This window comes from Anolis sagrei, chromosome 3 (assembly GCF_037176765.1).
Source record: "Anolis sagrei isolate rAnoSag1 chromosome 3, rAnoSag1.mat, whole genome shotgun sequence".
Classification (NCBI taxonomy): domain Eukaryota; kingdom Metazoa; phylum Chordata; class Lepidosauria; order Squamata; family Dactyloidae; genus Anolis; species Anolis sagrei.
The window spans coordinates 223,633,069-223,650,525 of NC_090023.1; the positions used below are offsets into that span (position 1 = coordinate 223,633,069).

Here is a 17,457-nt window from a genome sequence, read left to right on the forward strand (position 1 = left end):
GTTGCATATTTTTGTAACTGCTAAATCGCTCCAAAACTCCCCCGTCCGCTCTCTAGTTTGACAGAAGGCAACACATATTTTTTTCAATAAAGACAAAACAAGCATCTAGAAATAGTTGGTGGAGGTGTGTCCATAAGAGGAATTAGGAACAGCAAAGACTAGAAATAATGCTTCTTGTAAAAGTACCATTAAGCCTCTCCTTGAAACAGAATGTACAAGAAAGCAAGATTCAGCTACTTTTCCTTGAATATTCCTGACAATATGAGAAAGTGAACCTTGAACTATAACATGAGGTACAACTAATTTTATCCTTGCAACAGAACTAAGTAGGAAATCACAAATGGTTAAGTAGCTCATGTATAAATTTTTAAGTGCTTTGAAAAAAAACAACCAACGTTTGATAAATGCTCCGTTCAGGCTTTCTGGATTATATCTCAAATTGCTTTCTGAAGAAACAAAGACTTGGGGGTTACAGATCTCAGTTGCAAAAAAAGTCTTTGAAACACCTCCATTTCTGTTTTTGAGCCCAAGCTCATAAAAATATGTCTAACAACATGGAGCAGCTGAGAGGGCAACTGGCTTTCTGAATGCTATTAAATGCATTTTTTTTTATAAATCCATTCAAACTAACAAACACCTTTTGGGCTTTTTTCAGTGCTAGTCTATTGCTATTTTTTTTTTTTTTTGGTAACACATAAAAACAAGTTATGGCATGGTAGTACATTGCTACTGGTGACTTCAATGGTCAGTTCTGGAAGACACCAGCGTATATTAATTTTTACGAGAAAACAAGTACTGTTTCACTCAGGCCACGATCCAGAAGAGGGAACATATATGGGAGGAGAAATTCCAGTTCATCTTTTACAAAACAAAATATAAGTGGCACTGGAACACACACATATGGGGGGAGGGGGGGAATACATAACGTTCTAAACATACTTTATATTGATATATATACAGCCAAGAAATAAATTGTTGATTGGCTGCAGAATTTTCACTCTAGTCTTAGTTAAAGAATTGGAACTAAGAAGCAACTAACTCAGAAGCATGCATGCCATCTGTATGGTAGTATTTGCAGGAAAATGATCCCATACAAAGAAGACAGACTGTTTGTAAAATCAGTGTCCAAGGCTGCCTGTTGGCTGTGTTGCACTTTATGGGAGTTTACTGTTGAAAACAAATTCAATACATGATATTAGTCTAAAGCTTCACACAAAAGGATGCCTTTGTGTTCTGGTTTAATTTGATGCTTAAAACACAAAAAAAATTTTGCTGAACTACAGATGAGGGAGATAATGTTTTTACATAGTTGAATAAATAGGGGTAAATTGCAGCTGCTACCTATAGATGGGAGATAAAGTGGTATAATTTCCTTTTAAGTCCAGATGCCATTAGACTATAATGGCTATAATGGCTTTCGCCATTTGCCTCTTCCTAACAGGATCTGATGAGTCACATTTTCTTCCATGCCCATCTTAGTTAGGTGTACAAAACAGACTACCTATATGCAACAAGCCCCCTAGAACAATGTTGGGTGGAGTCTTTTTTGTCAACATTCCTATCTCCTTTAGCTTCCATTAGTCAGTTACTTGTTTTCTGCATTATCTGTTTCTGACTGCATGTTATGCATGCATACACTTTCAATATGGTCTATGGAATTTATATGGTATGTCCTACTGTCAGAGAAGCACAGTATGCCACACCGGCATGAGCAATGTCACATATGTTAACTGCTAATGGAGAACTAAGAACCTCTCTAAAGAACTTTTCCATGCTGAGAATAAGAGGAAATATCTGGATTTGTGACAAGTCATAAGAGAAGTCAAATGCAGGTAACACATGAAAGCTGCAGAGGTAGTATTGTCTCATGTATCAAATCCATTAGAATAAGAGATATGTGAACAGGCATATTTCCAGGATGACAACAATCTGAACACTGGAGAAATGTTTTTAACCAAGAGCTTTACAGTCGGGTCCAATAATGTAATCTGTGATACAAGGCAAAGTAGAGGAAGAATGAGAAAGTCATGAAAATTCATTCAGAAGGGCAAGAAAAAGTAACATCAAAATATATTTTAAAACCAGAATTTCACCGTGGTACTTCTTAAAAAATTCCTCACGAGTCAACCGTTGGGAGCTTTACAATGCTCCAATTAGAGCACCAGTTGTGTCCTGAATAAGGAAATTTCTTTTGCCATCTTCTGATCAGTCCCAGAATCACCCCCACTATTTGTAAAAATGGAGGTCTCAGTAGTCACTCCAATAGCCCTCAATTTTGTTCTACAATGACCAGAAGAAGACTGCAGTTTACAGCACTGATTTCATTCATCTTCAAGAAAGTCCATTTGCTTCAAGTCTCAGTATCCCTGCAGTCCATTGTACACTTTCTGAGCAGATGATTGTTTCAGCAGTTGTTTGAGACCTACAAAAGAATATAAGAATGACTGTCCTACAAAATATGCAATGCTTCAACAGCAACAACACCCACCAACTAATCAACTGAATTAAAGCTGTTTTGATACATAGTCAGAACATTCCATATATATCCTTTAAATTTTCCTGTAGTGAGGTATAAAAAACAGCTGTCCCACAAAAATAGTAAACTTGGCTTTTCAGTATTGCAGGCTGAGAACATGTAAGGCATGTAAGGATTGCAGGCTGAGAACATGTAAGGCATGTAAGAAACATGTAAGATAGCTGATTAGTTTTTAATCAAGTCTCACCGTATGCAACATTTATGCAAAGCCGGAATGGCTGCTTTATTATTCTTTCGGAATGCAAAATAAAGCTATAATAGAGGTTGGTTTTTTATATACTATATTTGTAGCAAACATAGGCAGCAGACCTTCAATCAGTAGAAAAGTTTGGGGGGAAGGGAGATAAGGCCATTCCAAAGACAGGTTACAGCTAACTAGTTTAAAAAAGCCCGCTGTCATACTGGTTTCCCAGTCCATTAAAACCCACATTTTCCTGAATGTACTAGACAGTATCTGAAGAGTTAAATATCTGTGGTGGACCCAATATTAACTAGATCATCACCCCAGGATGGTCACACTAAAGACCGAAATACTTTTGAGAATTTGCCATTGTAGAACGGTAAATCTATCAATAATTATAGTACAGTAGGACACTGTTGATACAAACCTTCCCGCTGTTCACTTGTGAGCTGCTCTTTGGGAAAATCTACATCAAACGTAATTATTAAAGAGCCTTTAATGTTGTTGTTGTCAAAATTGGGAAGACCTTCTCCTTTCTTCCAAAGTTTGGCTCCAGGTTTTGTGATTTTATCCCGGGCAACATGAACCTGGTGGATGGATAGTGGTAGTGATTTACTTTTCAACAAATTTAGCATTTAAAAAACAAAATAAAGCAGGATGTTCACAGATATCAGTAACACATCATAACACTGTATTTTAGTGCCAATTGACAAGAGTATAATGGAAATTACATAGCATAGTATTCTGGAAATGTTCCTTCTGCCTCACCTTATGCCCATCTAAATGAACAACATCCATTTCAAAGCCAACGAGAGACTCCACTAGGGAGATAGTCACATTTGTATATAAATCATCCCCTCTTCGCTCAAAGATTGGGTGCCTGTAGAGAAGACAATTAGGAAAAGATTAATTTTGCTACTTCATCCACTATAACCAGGATGCCTCTATTCCAATATGTTGAGTGAGCTACAGAAACTATTAGAAAAAGCATTTAACTTTCCAACTGGGAATGTGTCTATGACTAATGATTGAACCAGTCATTATATCTATCCCACTTTTTAAAAAAGAATTCTAAACTTTTCTAATTTTTTTCAGTAGAATAGAAAAATATGCACAAGGGGGTGATTTTTTGCCTTAATATGTTGGATAGTTTTAGTAGTATTACAAGCTGTTTTGGTTGTATTTATTAACTGTTTTAATAGCATTTATTAGCTGTTTAGTAGCTATTGGAGCCTAAAAAAGGGACAATTCCACTCAAACTATTGGCTTACAGTTGTCCATTGGTTTCTCTTTTTAGTTGCCAAATATTTTCATTCTGCAATCTGAACCTCATGCAGATAAGAGCAACATTGATATAAGTCATTGCTTCTCCTATTCCTTGAATTTAGGTCTCCCTTCTCTGTTCCTTTACATCAAAGTTCCTAAATAAAACACCCCAAAGCTGTTCTCCATGTGAACACATTGGAGACTGTCACACCAGGAACTGGCATAAGTGTGGACTGGGTTATTAAGTCAATACTCGAAGCAGAAGGAATATAAAATATCAGATTCCACCTTACAGTCTACTATACTTAGTTTTCAGCAGGTTTCCTCCTTCTCCAGAATGCTATCTTCCCAACATAAGAACCTTTGGCCAAGAGACTTTCAATTCAATCACGCATTTGATTCTATCCTTTTCTGGAACCTAAGCAATTATACATAAATACTTTCTGAGGGCCCAGTGTGACCCCTTCCACAAAACAACTGTACTCTATAGTTGCAGAACCACTGTTATAAGGGGAATCATTTTTTTCCCATCACATCAATTCATCCTTTTCTTTTTGGGCATTTTTTTGCCAGAGGAAATGCAAAAACACGAGTCAGTATTAATCAAAAAGGTTTGTCCAATTATGAGGTAATATAGGAAAAACATTCATAAACATGCAGAGATAACTTACTTGAGAACTTTTATTCGGAAGCGCAAGTCCCCAGGCTCTCCATCAACATGAGGTTCACCTGAAGAATACAGATATGAAATATTTAATTTTTATTGTTACTACTACTACTACTACTTGTAACTAACTTTTTTCCTCTAAAAAAGAGACTCAAAGCAGTTTATAGTAAAACTAATATAATGCAATAACTTACCTTCAAACTGTATAAAAACAATGTGGTAAATAGAGCAGGGCTAGAACTCTTTTTTTTCAGATTAGAAACTAAGGAAGTTTACTAACTTTCTATCAAGTTCCATAAATGCACTTGGGTTTATTTTAAAAGCTTTGCTCCAGCAAGACAATTATTAAAATAAAATTGTACCTTCCCCAATGAATGGATACTCCATGCCATCCCTCACCCCAGGTTCTATCTCCACTTCTAGAGTTCGCTCTTCATTCACAAGCCTGAGAAACAGGAGAGAGAAAGGCAGCAAATAATGAAAAATGTATTATGGGTAAACATGTTTTTTCTTTAGAGTCTGCACTGTGGAGACTTTCTTACTTTGTTACCGTATTTCAATTAGACTATACTGTGCTGCCTAGTTTGCAGAATAGTGGTGCTGGCGCTACTCTAGGACACATACTGGTAAGTAAATTATGGTAACAACACAAAACCCAGCTAGATTATGAGTATTTACTAACGAATCAAGGCCATCAATAACAACATCACAGGAAATATTCTACTTAACACTCTGACTGAAACGCTTTTGCTACTTGGCAAAGTAAGTTTTACCTGGGGAACGTCTTAAAGGATGAATCACACAAGCTTCTCTGAGAAATCTAGGAAATTTTTCAGCTTCAACACTTACTTCTTCCTATTTTTATTTTCATAAATGAGCTACACCCCCATGTGGCTTGAGCTGGTAATGTAATGCCTCTTCCCTCCTTTCTAATTCCAATAAACATGCATTATTAGTAAATACATATGCACCAAAGTGTCAGAGGACATCAGACTCACTTGACATTGGGACACTCATCACAGACAACTTCCTGGGTCATCTGGAAACGTCCTGGGCCTAACTGGGTTGTTCTCATCTCCTGTCGACAATTGCATTTTCGCTTGCCTGGTGCCTGTCTTGCTACTGGTTTGTTTCGAATAACCTGCAAAAATATACAAAATTAATCCCTCTCAAGAATTTTTTTTCTGATCCCTACAGAACACTTTAGTCCTGAATAATTGAAACAAACATCCCACCTACCTTGATTTGTCGACCTGGCAAATAACATATAAGAAAATAGCAGACCAGCAGCCATATTACACTGCTTCTCCTCACAGAGATGAAAACTGAACATTGTAATCACAATTCATTTCCAAGATGGAGCAGTTTGAGAAGAGGTCCATGAGTTTTGGGCTGGCTTACAAGTCAGTTATTACTTGCAATTGTCATCAGTGTTTCTACACCCTCCAGGTATGTTATAATTTTAGGAAAAAGATAGCCCTCTCCCAATACAAAAGCATTTTCCTTTTCATCTCTGAAACAGTGGAATTAAATAGGACCTCATCCTTACATCCCAACTTGAGTAGTCTACAACAGAACCAGAGGGTAGGGGATATGCATGGTCTTGTTTCATTTCATGGATGGCGTTGGAGAAGACAAGGAACTGCCACATCCCTATATGCTTGGAGACACAAAGCAACTTGGAAACAGGTACTCTACTGAAAGGTACTTGCTTGATCATGACAAAAAACAGGAAGCTTGCTTGCCACAAATCTTAGTTGGAAGTCTCTTGCTATGGCTATTCCAATGGAATATTAGAACTATAGTTTCTTAATGGTTGATACCTTAAAGAAGAGGCCACTTGGCTCTCAGGCAGTGACACTTGGCTCTCAGGCACTGTATGGTCTGTTGAAGGCATAAGTAGCAGTACAGATAATAGCAAGATTCCTGAAACTGATTAACTGCCGTTTCATGAAAACCACATCCTTTCAGTAGTGATACAAAAGTGAGAGCAGATAGTTCCTGTTATCTATACCTTATATTCAAAGAAAGCACACTCATCTTTCACAAGTCTAAAGCGGAGACACATTCCACCTAAGGGTAGATGCAACATTTCTGTGTGATCTCTAATTCATGTCTGCCTTAAGTTCCATACAGAATGTGGCAATGATGTGATTTTCTCTGAACATTCTTCTGTTCAGAGAAAATCACATCATTGCCACATTCTCAGTTGCTTGTTTTTTTTTTTTAAAAAAACAACAACAAAAACAACATCAGCAGCAATTAGCAAGCAGGCTTCAAAAAATGCTAAGACAGCTCATCACGTTAGGTTGGGTAAACGTACTTCTACAAAATTTCCTGAATACACTTCTTCCAGTGTAACTTCTAGGTCCACAATAATGTCACTTCCTCTTGGAATGTTCCTGTCTTGCTGACGAGGATTGCCCCCAAACATGAAGCCAAAGTCTCCAAAGAAGCTGCCAAGAAAAGAGCAATCTTTTAAAGCGATGCATTTATTGTGATGTTTCATTTCAGTCAAATGATAGAAATCGTTCAATTGATAAAGCAGGATCAAATCCAGTTTAGAATAATTTCTTCTGCCAAAACAGAATTGCAATAAAATATGTCAATGAAGCTAAACTGGATTTACATAGTGAAATGGTCAAACTAAAAGCAGGAAAATAAAAAAGGCTGTTATCATTGAAAAGAAGAAAAATTTTAGATGTCCCTGATTTGCAATGCATCTCTGTGGAGTAAATTGTAAAGACCCTGGAATCTTTTCCAGTGAATATAGATTGATCTGGTCTAAAACTGAATGGTTCTGCCTGCTCTCCTGCCTAACGAGTAGCAATACCAAAACAACCAGGAAAGGGATAGTCCAATGATGCCTCACATCCACAGAATGCTTTTCAAGAAGTTTCAAAATTGGATTTCCACAAGCTGTTATAGAATATCCCCTCTGAAGAAATAATTTTGTATGAGTACTGAAAAGCATGTATATAAGTAGCCCCATGTGGTAACTGATGGTCAACTCTTTATTCCTTTAAAAAATCAAATGTATTTCCACTATATGAGAAAAGGCCTTATCCAGGAGCTAAAAACAAAACCTTTTAATATTTAATTATTCACCTTTTCATAAAGTGTTATCTACAATCCAGAATTTTCTGTTGAACAGCATATATGACTTTGTTATGAAAAATACTGCATTGCAACTATGTGTGTTTTTGTAAGACATGGTTCAATTACTGTTATTCTGGCTCTTTTTTATTATTCATAATAGATTTGTATTTATGTTTGATTTTCTCTCCTGAAAAAAAGGCCTTTCCTCACACAGGCTGAAACATCTTGAACTTTTTAAAGGAATAAAGAGCTAACCAACAATTAGTACATGGAGCCTGTCCTTTTTATCAAAGAAAAACTACAAGAAGCCAATAAACAAATTTTGTCATCCTGGCTGCACAGAACTAACTTATCAGCATTCTCAAACTTTAGTTAAAAGTAAAGTCTGGTCTGTCATGCAATTCAGCATGGAGGAACAAAGCAGACTTACTGTGAAAAAATGTCACCATGGGAACTCTGATGACCCTCTTTCAGCCCCTCTTCCCCATATGCATCATACTGCTTTCGCTTTTCCTCATCTGACAATACCTGCAAATAAAAATGTTCAGACATATATTAAATAATTATTCATTAGTATTTTGTGTAACAATTAGTTTGGCATACTTTATGAGCTACCGCTAAATACTTCCCATCAAATAACAACATGTTCTGCTGATCTCCACCAGAAATCATTGGACTGAAGTGCATATCAAGCATTTTAAGGAGAATGGAAGATTCTGAATGTCAGTTACACTTGGGAATATGTGAGAGGAAACACCATAAACCATGGGTGTACTATCCTCCATACTATTTAAGCAAAGGTTGAGATGCTATATTGACACTACACATGCCACAGCCTATATTCATTAGTTTGCAAACCCAGCAACAGAATCACAATTGTAAAAAGGGCTGGAATATATATAATTGTAATTTCATCTTTATCACTTTTTTAGAACATTGAAATAGAAATGGAGACCCTATAACTCCCTAGATGCTATAATGCTACCCTTTACTCCACTCCATGGCTATAGTGGCTAAAGATAATCAGCCCAATATCTGGAGGGCCCCACATTCCCCATCACTGCTTCAGAAGATAAAAATATGCGCTGTAACATGATATAGATCAAACATTTGTCTCAATTCAAGCAGCAGTCCACTAGATAAAGGTAGCTTGCAAACTGCTACAGCGGTTTTGGTGGGGGGGGGGGGGGTGTGTGTGTGTTGGTTTTTGCTCCCTAGGCCATATCATAGCATGCCGCCCTATTCAAAATGTCAATAGGATACCTGTAGGGTTTGTTTTGCAAAGCAGCTGATAACCTATTACTACCAAAGTGACATTTCTGTTCTCTCTGCTTCAGAGATGAGAGATACACATCATTCACACACACAGAAGAAGGAGGAATAAAGTATTCAGAACACAATGTGTTCCCTTACTCTGATATTATCCAGATCCACACCTTATTTTCCGTAACATGTCCAGTACTGTTTTTTCCAGACAAATAAAGGTACCATGCAATTATATAAAGAAACAACTAATTCAATATTAATATATTACATCATACAAGATTGTGAAAGGCATTCAAGTTCACTATGCAAAAATCTGGCATAAAACTACGGTTAAGAAAGGAGAACTCACTTTGGCTTTCAGGAGCTATTAGCTGGACTAAACTTTATCTGACCCCAAAGTAGGATGTGAGACTAAATGAAGGCATCTTAGTGGGTCATTAACTTGAGGAAACTATTTGGTCTTCAACTCCCAGAAATCCTAACAGCTGGTAAACTGGCTGGGATTTCTGGGAGTTGTAGGCCAAAACATCTGGGGATCCACAGGTTGAGAACCACTGCTCTATATCAATTAAGCACATTCCATAGGACATAGAAAATAAAACATTCTAAGGAATAGTATTATATTTTGAAAGAATCTGACAAGGAACAGAACACTGATAGTTTTTTTAAAAAACCCAGTAGAATGTTTGAAAGCAAGTTGTTAAAATCCTGTGTTATTTGTTCATCAAATGTATCATGTAGTGCCCGATTTTAATACTTGGTTGATTTCAATATCATCCTAAAGAACAGAAAGCTAGGAAAAGGAGTAAAGATTACTTTTCAGGAACAGATTCCTTAATGATAATCTATAATATATAGGGTGGTTATCTTATTCAACAGTTTCACATAAATCCAACGTTTTCTAGAGGAATTTACTGAAAAGAAGACACAGGATCACAGGCAGATAAAGGTGACCATATTAGGTACAGATTTTTCTGAAACACACTGACCTCATAGGCAGCCCCAAGATCCTGAAACTTTTCCTGAGCTTGTGGATCATCAGGGTTCCGGTCTGGGTGAAGTTGCAAGGCTAATTTTCGATAGGCCTTTTTAATGTCTTTAACAGATGCACTGCGAGGTACACCCAATATCTTGTAGAAGTCTCTCCTAAAAAAAAAGAAAGGAGTCTTTTGCTTGTTGTGTTTTTCTTTCTTTAATGTCTGCTTATCATCAGGCCACAAGTTAAAATAAAGCAAGATGGTTCGTTTTTTTTTTCCTCCCAAAAGTGGTTGATAACTACAAAAATTGCAACCCACAGTAGCTCTGGAAATATATCATTTTGGAGATGACCGGTTTCTTGCTTCCAAGGAAGCATGAAGGCTTCTATTTTTGAGATATTTATGGAAAGACAACTATTTCCAAATATAAGTTCAAACAGCTTATGCACATAGCGAAAAATTCCTAAACATAAAGACACAGTGAGATTTACTATGGAGTAAGCATATCAGAAAAAAATGTACTGAAAATGTGTTATATTGCTTTGTCTGCACAATAACATTTCCTTTTCTAAAGTCTACTTAAGATCTGCCTACTCCAAGGGGAAATAAAAGATGCATTTTTGTGCTCCCCAGGCCATATCACAGGATGCTGGATCAGGAGCCAGTGACATAAGACTACAAATGTTTTAGACAACTTTACCACTCCTAGATTTTTATCTTGCTGAATACATATGCATGTGACTGCTCACACACAATACGCATATTAGGTTGTATGCAACTTTGAGTATATATTGACAGAAATTTTGTAGCACTTTTTCTCTTATCAGCCTTGCCCTCCCTTGCACCCCTACATACTACTGAATGGGGTGAAATCCCATGCAGGACAGAAGGGAGGATCAGTGAAAATCGTGTGTAACAGATCAAATAGTTATTTACACCAGAAGTTGTTACATAATTTTGATATAGAACAGGAAGTACAATCAAAGAAATGATAGCAAGGCTTGTTTAACCTCTGTCTTGATCTTGTGTCCTTCACCAAAAGTGCGAAATTATTTTAATGCAGTTTTAATAGAATATTATTGCATTTTCCTTCTCCATGGAACCAGGCTGTCTCCCATCCTGGCACTGACCAGAACCAAGATCACAGGGCTTCAAGAAGATGGCTTTAACATCTGTCTCAGAGAACATCCTATTAATTTATATATTTGTGTAACTTCTTTCTATCTTACTATTGAATAAAGTGCATACATTACCAGCTACTTTGTATTTTGGAGCTTCCAGAAATTAGTATTGACTTTAGGAAAGGTTGGGAAAAGTGCAGTTCTCCAGATATTGCTGAACCATTAACCCTCACCAGCCCAAGCATAATAACTAATCATGATGAAGGCTGGAAGCTGTAATCTAAATGACAAAGCCATGTATACCTATTTATTTATTATAGGGATTTATACACCAATATTCAATAAAAATTCCAAAGAGACTAACAGAATTTTAACACACACACACAAAATATACTAAAAGCATACAAATTTAAAGAATAAAAAGATAAAAAGTCCAAAGCCAAGTGAACATGAAGAACTAAGAAACTATTAAGGATTAGGCCCAAAAGGATATGCTTGGAAGAGCATTCCACCATTAAGAAGCCACCACTGAGAAGGCATCTACTATAGGGGTTACCAAACCCTGTGTTGCAACCCCAAATGAGGTCATGAAGGGGTCTGTGGTGAGCTATGCAAATTTTAAAAAGGGAAAACATAAAATCATGCCATCCAAATGTCACCATGCTTGTGTTTCAAGTTATACTCCCCTTTGTTTCTATATATCTTTGTGAGAGCTGATTTTCAATGCTTCTTAAATTGAAAACCGAAACAAGAAACAGATTAAATGTTTAGAATGACATGAGGTTGGTATTCACAAAAGCTCACCTGCTGATTTTTTTAAGAAAGTAAGGTGAAATCTTCTGAACAGGGGCACAGACACAGGGGTGTTATTCCTTCCCTATGCTAACCAAAGCTAGAGGGGCCGCACACCAAGCATAATCTGAAGACCTCAACGGCGGATCAATTAGAAGACAACATGGTACCCCCGCAGTTTGTGGGTCCTCCTGGACTCAGCGCTGACGCTCGATGTGCAGGTGTCGGCTGGGAGGGCCTTTGCGCAATTAAAACTTGTGCGCCAACTGCGACCTTACCTCGTGAAGTCTGACTTGCCCATGGTGGTCCATGCCTTAGTTACCTCTAGACTGGATTACTGTAATGTTCTCTACGTGGGGCTACCCTTGAAGACAGCCTGGAAATTACAACTTGTCCAACGTTCGGCAGCCAGATGAATAACTGGAGCAACCTACAAGGAGCGGTCAACCCCCCTGTTTAAGGAACTCCACTGGTTGCCGTTTATTTTCCAGTCCCAATTCGAGGTGTAGGTTATCAACTATAAAGCCCTAAACGGTTTGGGACCCGCCTACCTTTGTGACCGTATCTCCCTCCATGAACCACCTCGGGCCGTCCGATCTTCCGGGAAGCCCTTCTCTCGCCCCTGCCAGTTTCTCAAGCTTGCCTAGTGCAGTGGTTCTCAACCTAATGCCGCGACTCCTTAGTACAGGTCCTCACATTGTGATGACCCCCAACCATAATGTTATTTTCGTTGCTACTTCTTTAATTCTGCTACTGCTATGAATCGTAATATAAATATCTGATATGCTGGATGTATTTTCATTCACTGGACCAAATTTGGCACAAATACCCAATATGCCCAAATTTGAATACTGGTGGGGTTGGAGGAGATTGATTTTGTCATTTGGGAATGTTGGAGTTGCTGGGATTTATAGTTCACCTAAAATCAAAGATCCTTTTGAACTCCACCAATGATGGAATTGGATCAAACTTGGCACATAGAATTCCCATGGCCAAGAGAAATACTGGGAGAGTCTGGTGGACACTGACCTTGAGATTTTGGAGTTGTAGTTCACCTACATCCAGAGAACACCGTGGACTCAAACAGTGATGGATCTGGATCAAACTTGGCACAGATAGTCAATATGCCCAAATGTGAACACTGGTAGAGTTTGGAAAAAATAGACCTTGCCATTTGGGAGTTGTTGGGATTCATAGTTCACCCACAACGAAATAGCATTCTGAACCCCACCAAACTTCCTACACAGAACACCCATGACAAACAGAAAATACTATGTTTTCTGATGGTCTTTGGTGACCCCTCTGACACCCCCTCGCAACCACCACAGGGGTCCCGACCCCCAGGTTGAGAAACACTGGCCTAGTGAGTACAAGGGAGAGAGCCTTTTCCGCTGTGACTCCCCGACTCTGGAATTCGCTGCCTGGAGAAATTAGGAAAGCCCCTTCCCTAGAAATTTTTTAAAAGAACCTTAAAACCTGGCTCTTCCGCTGCGCCTTTGATGAGTAGGTATATAACCCCACATGATTGCTCAGCCCCGAAGTTCTGTCATTGGAGTATATGTCCCTCCCTCATGGGAAAGCTTGATTCCACAACTCCCGCTAAAATGAGCCCTCCTCTGTAAATTACCTGCTTCTCTCTTTTATTTCGCCCGAGTTTTTAATTAGTTTTAATCATTACACGTAGCCCGCCCATTATTACTGTGCCTGTGCATAGTGTAATTTTTATTTTGTTATGTATTCATATGTTTTATGTAACTATGATGTTATTGTTTATTGTTTGCATTTTTGTGTTGTTTTTTGGTTTTTCTTTATTGTAATTGTCATTTGGGCTTGGCCTCATGTAAGCCGCTTCGAGTCCCCATTGGGGAGATGGTGGCGGGGTATAAATAAAGATTATTATTATTATTATTATTATTACAACGGCTGTAAAAGTGGAAAATGAGAAGCCACCATTGTCGTGTTACCATGACACTGGTTGGGACCCTCATTCTGTGAACATTGTGTTGATCAATTGTGCATCAACCTCCTATTTATTTTATTTACTTACTTTATTTCTATACCGCTCTTCTAAGCCCGTAGGCGACTCAAAGCGGTTTAAATAGTACAAATTATCACAAGACAGTATAATAGGCAATTAAAACACATTATACATAACAGTCAATATCAATAAACAATCATTATCATAACGCCTCAAATCAGAACCATTCTCATAATCCTTGTTCCATGTTCCTATGTTCGATTGCACCGTATTCCTATAATAAATTGCACTGTTTAGCCAAACACTTGTTCGAAGAGCCAGGTCTTCACCTTCCTCCGGAACGGCAACAATGTAGGGGCCTGTCTGATGTCTACAGGTAGGGCATTCCACAGCCGAGGGGCCACCACCGAGAAGGTCCTGTCCCTCGTCCCCGCCAGGCGCGCCTGAGATGCAGGCAGGATCGAGAGCAGGGCCTCCCCGACTAGGACGATCTTAATGTCCTAGTCGGTTCATGGGTGGAGATGCACACACACACACACACTAGCCGTTCCCTCCCACGCTTAAGTGGCTGAGGGGGGGAAAAAGTGGTCTGAGGCTGTTAGGAATGGTGGGAGTTGAAGTCCAAAACACCTGGAGGGCCCAAGTTTGCCCATGCCTGGTGTAGATGCACTCAGAGTTGAGAATGGGATGTCAGTCTCACACAGGAGGCAGGGAAGCCAAGCCTCACAGGGGCCTGAATGATGCTGAGAGAATGCCAGTGGGAGGGAGGGAGGGAGGGAGAGGAAGGGAAGGCCTCACTGTGAGGAGAGCTGAAGGACGGGGGCAGAAATGGCGGGGAAGGGGGCCTGTGGAAGACTCAAGGGAGTAAAAGGGGGGGGGGGGGCGGATATCAGCCTCTCAGAAGGCCGGATGGGGTTCCCTTCCCTTCCCCGCTCCTCTTTCTTGGGGCTCACCCGGCAATGGCGTCCCCAAGCAGGCAGAGCAGCAGCAGGAGGAGGCTGCCGAGGGAGCTGGGAGTCATGGCGGGGCCGAAGGGTCCTCGAAACGGCTTCAGCGCGCGCCCCCTCCTCACTCCTTCCTTGACTCGCCGGTCACCATCGGCACGACGGAGAAACCCGGTGAAAGAAGGCAGGCAGGCAAGCAGCCAATCAGCGCCCGGCACAGCGCAGCCGCGTCACGCTCCACCGGCCAACCACAATTGCACACTTCACCCGCGAGCCGGCAGGGCGCAGCCAATCACGGCTCTAGACGTCAATAAATAAGGACGCTGGGGAGGAGGGGGAGAGGGAGCAGCCGTGCTTACGTCGCGAGCTGTTCTAGGCTTACCTATTTATATCCCGCTCTATCTCTCCATACGAAGACTCAAAGCGGCTCACAATAAAAAACATTACAACTTAAAATATACAAATATATATAATAATAAAACTGTGCAATTATATATTATCAGTAGTATATTTAATATACTTTACTATATTACAATAATAATAATACTTATATATAATATAAAAATAATATATAATATATATAATATAATTATTATAATGCGTTATTAGTATATTGTATTACGTTATATTATTTTAATATGTGTATATACAATATATTAGCCTAGCACATTATTATAAGTTACTATATTATATTGTTTTGTTGTTTATTCGTTCAGTTGCTTCCAACTCTTTGTGACCTCATGGACCAGCCTACCCAGAGCTCTGTTGGCCATAGCCACCCCCAGCTCCTTCAGAATCAATTCAGTTACTCCTCCCAGTAGAGTCAAATCAAGGAAAAGCTTTATGAGAACTTCCACTCCTCTTGGCGTCCCCCCAGCAACAGCAAGGATACCCCTCTGGGCAGATAAACCAGGAAATCCCAACTGGATGCACCCCCCCCCCCCCCCAGTGTAGGGAAATGTTTGCCTTTCTTTGTCACCAACCATCACTAATTAAAATAGTTCCCTACACCAGGAGGGCCTTCCTCCAGGGCCAAGCCAAGAATGGGCAACTTGGAAGTCCCTGAACAGACTCAGAAGTAGAGTGGGCAGAACAAAAGACAACCTGGCAAAATGGCACTACCTAAAAGAATCCCACACCTTATGTGACTGTGGAGCAGAACAGACAACTCTGCATCTGTATACTTGTCTACTATGCTCTGCCTCATGTACAGAGGAAGAATTGTTGGAGGCTACAGGCAATGCCATTGCTGTTGTCTGATTTTGGTAAAAAGATATTTAGCCACCTGCGCTCTTTTTATTTTTATCGGTTTTATACTAATTTATGCAATGCTTTTGATATGAAATAAATAAGTCAGTTACTTCAAGGATACCATCCATCCATCTTGCCCTTGGTTGGCCCCTCTTCCCTTTTTCTTCCATTTTCCCCAGCATCATTGTCTTCTCTAAGCTTTCCTGTCTTCTCATGATGTGGCCAAAGTACTTCATCTTTGCCTTTAATGTCCTTCCCTCCAATGAGCGGTCGGACTTTATTTCCTGAAGTTTGGACTGGTTGGATCTTCTCGCGGTCCAAGGCACTCAGAATTTTCTTCCAACACCACAGTTCAAAAGCATCTATCTTCCTTCGCTCAGTCTTCCTTATTGTCCAGCTCTCACATCCATAGGTTACTACGGGGAATACCATTACTTTAACTATGCGTATCTTCGTTGTCAGTGTGAGGTCTCTACTCTTCATTGTTTTATCGGCATTGGTCATTGCTCTCCTTCCAAGAAATAAGCATCTCCTGATTTCCTGGCTGCAGTCTGCATCTGCAGTAATCTTTGCACCAAGAAATACAAAGTTTGTCACTGCCTCCACGTTTTCTCCCTCTATTTTCCAGTTGTCAATCAGTCTTGTTGCCATAATCTTGTTTTTTTTATGTTTAACTGCAACCCACTTTTGCACTTTCTTCTTTCCCCTGATTAGAAGGCTCCTCAGCTCCTCCTCGCTTTCGGCTATCAAAGTGGTCTCATCTGCATCTTTAAGGTTGTTAATGTTTCTTCCAGCAATTTTAACTCCAGCCTTGTATTTGTCAAGCCCTACACATTGCATGATGTGTTCTACATACAAGTTGAATAGGTTGGTTGAGAGGATACAACCCTGCCTTACGCCTTTCCCAATCTTGAACCAGTCTGTTGTTCCATGGTCAGTTCTTACTGTTGCTACTTGGTCATTATACAGATTTGTCAAGAGACAGACAAAGTGATTTGGTATCCCCATACCACCAAGAACGTGCCACAATTGATTATTATCCACACAGTCAAAGGCCTTAGAATAGTCAATAAAACAGAAGTAAATGTTTTTCTGAAACTCCCTGCCTTCCTCCATTATCCAGCGGATATTGGCAATTTGGTCTCTTGTTCTGTGCCTTTTCTAAAACCAGCTTGTACATCTGGATCTTGAGCATTACCTTACTAGCATGTGAAATAAGTGCCACTGTATGAAAGTTTGAGCATTCTTTAGCATTTCCCTTTTTTGGTATGGGAATATAAGTGTATATATGTGGTTTTGTGCATGCATTGTAAGGGTGGTTATTTTTTTGCTTTTTAAGTCTCTTCCGCTGTGTTTTTGGTGTTTTTATGCATGATGGT

At 39.4% G+C, this 17,457-nt stretch overlaps 1 protein-coding gene across 1 annotated transcript; it reads right to left on the reverse strand.

Annotated features, from left to right (window-relative positions):
- Positions 1-1,201: 1,201 nt before the first annotated feature.
- Positions 1,202-15,038, reverse strand: DNAJB11 (DnaJ heat shock protein family (Hsp40) member B11). The gene is made up of 10 exons (XM_060768014.2): positions 14,837-15,038; positions 10,005-10,161; positions 8,180-8,277; positions 6,974-7,106; positions 5,649-5,791; positions 5,013-5,095; positions 4,655-4,712; positions 3,486-3,597; positions 3,145-3,304; positions 1,202-2,422 (listed from the first exon to the last, which is right to left on the reverse strand). The coding sequence occupies exons 1-10, from the start codon at positions 14,902-14,904 to the stop codon at positions 2,358-2,360; spliced, it is 1,077 nt and encodes a 358-aa protein (XP_060623997.2). The 5' UTR covers positions 14,905-15,038; the 3' UTR covers positions 1,202-2,357.
- Between the last annotated feature and the right edge of the window lie 2,419 nt (positions 15,039-17,457).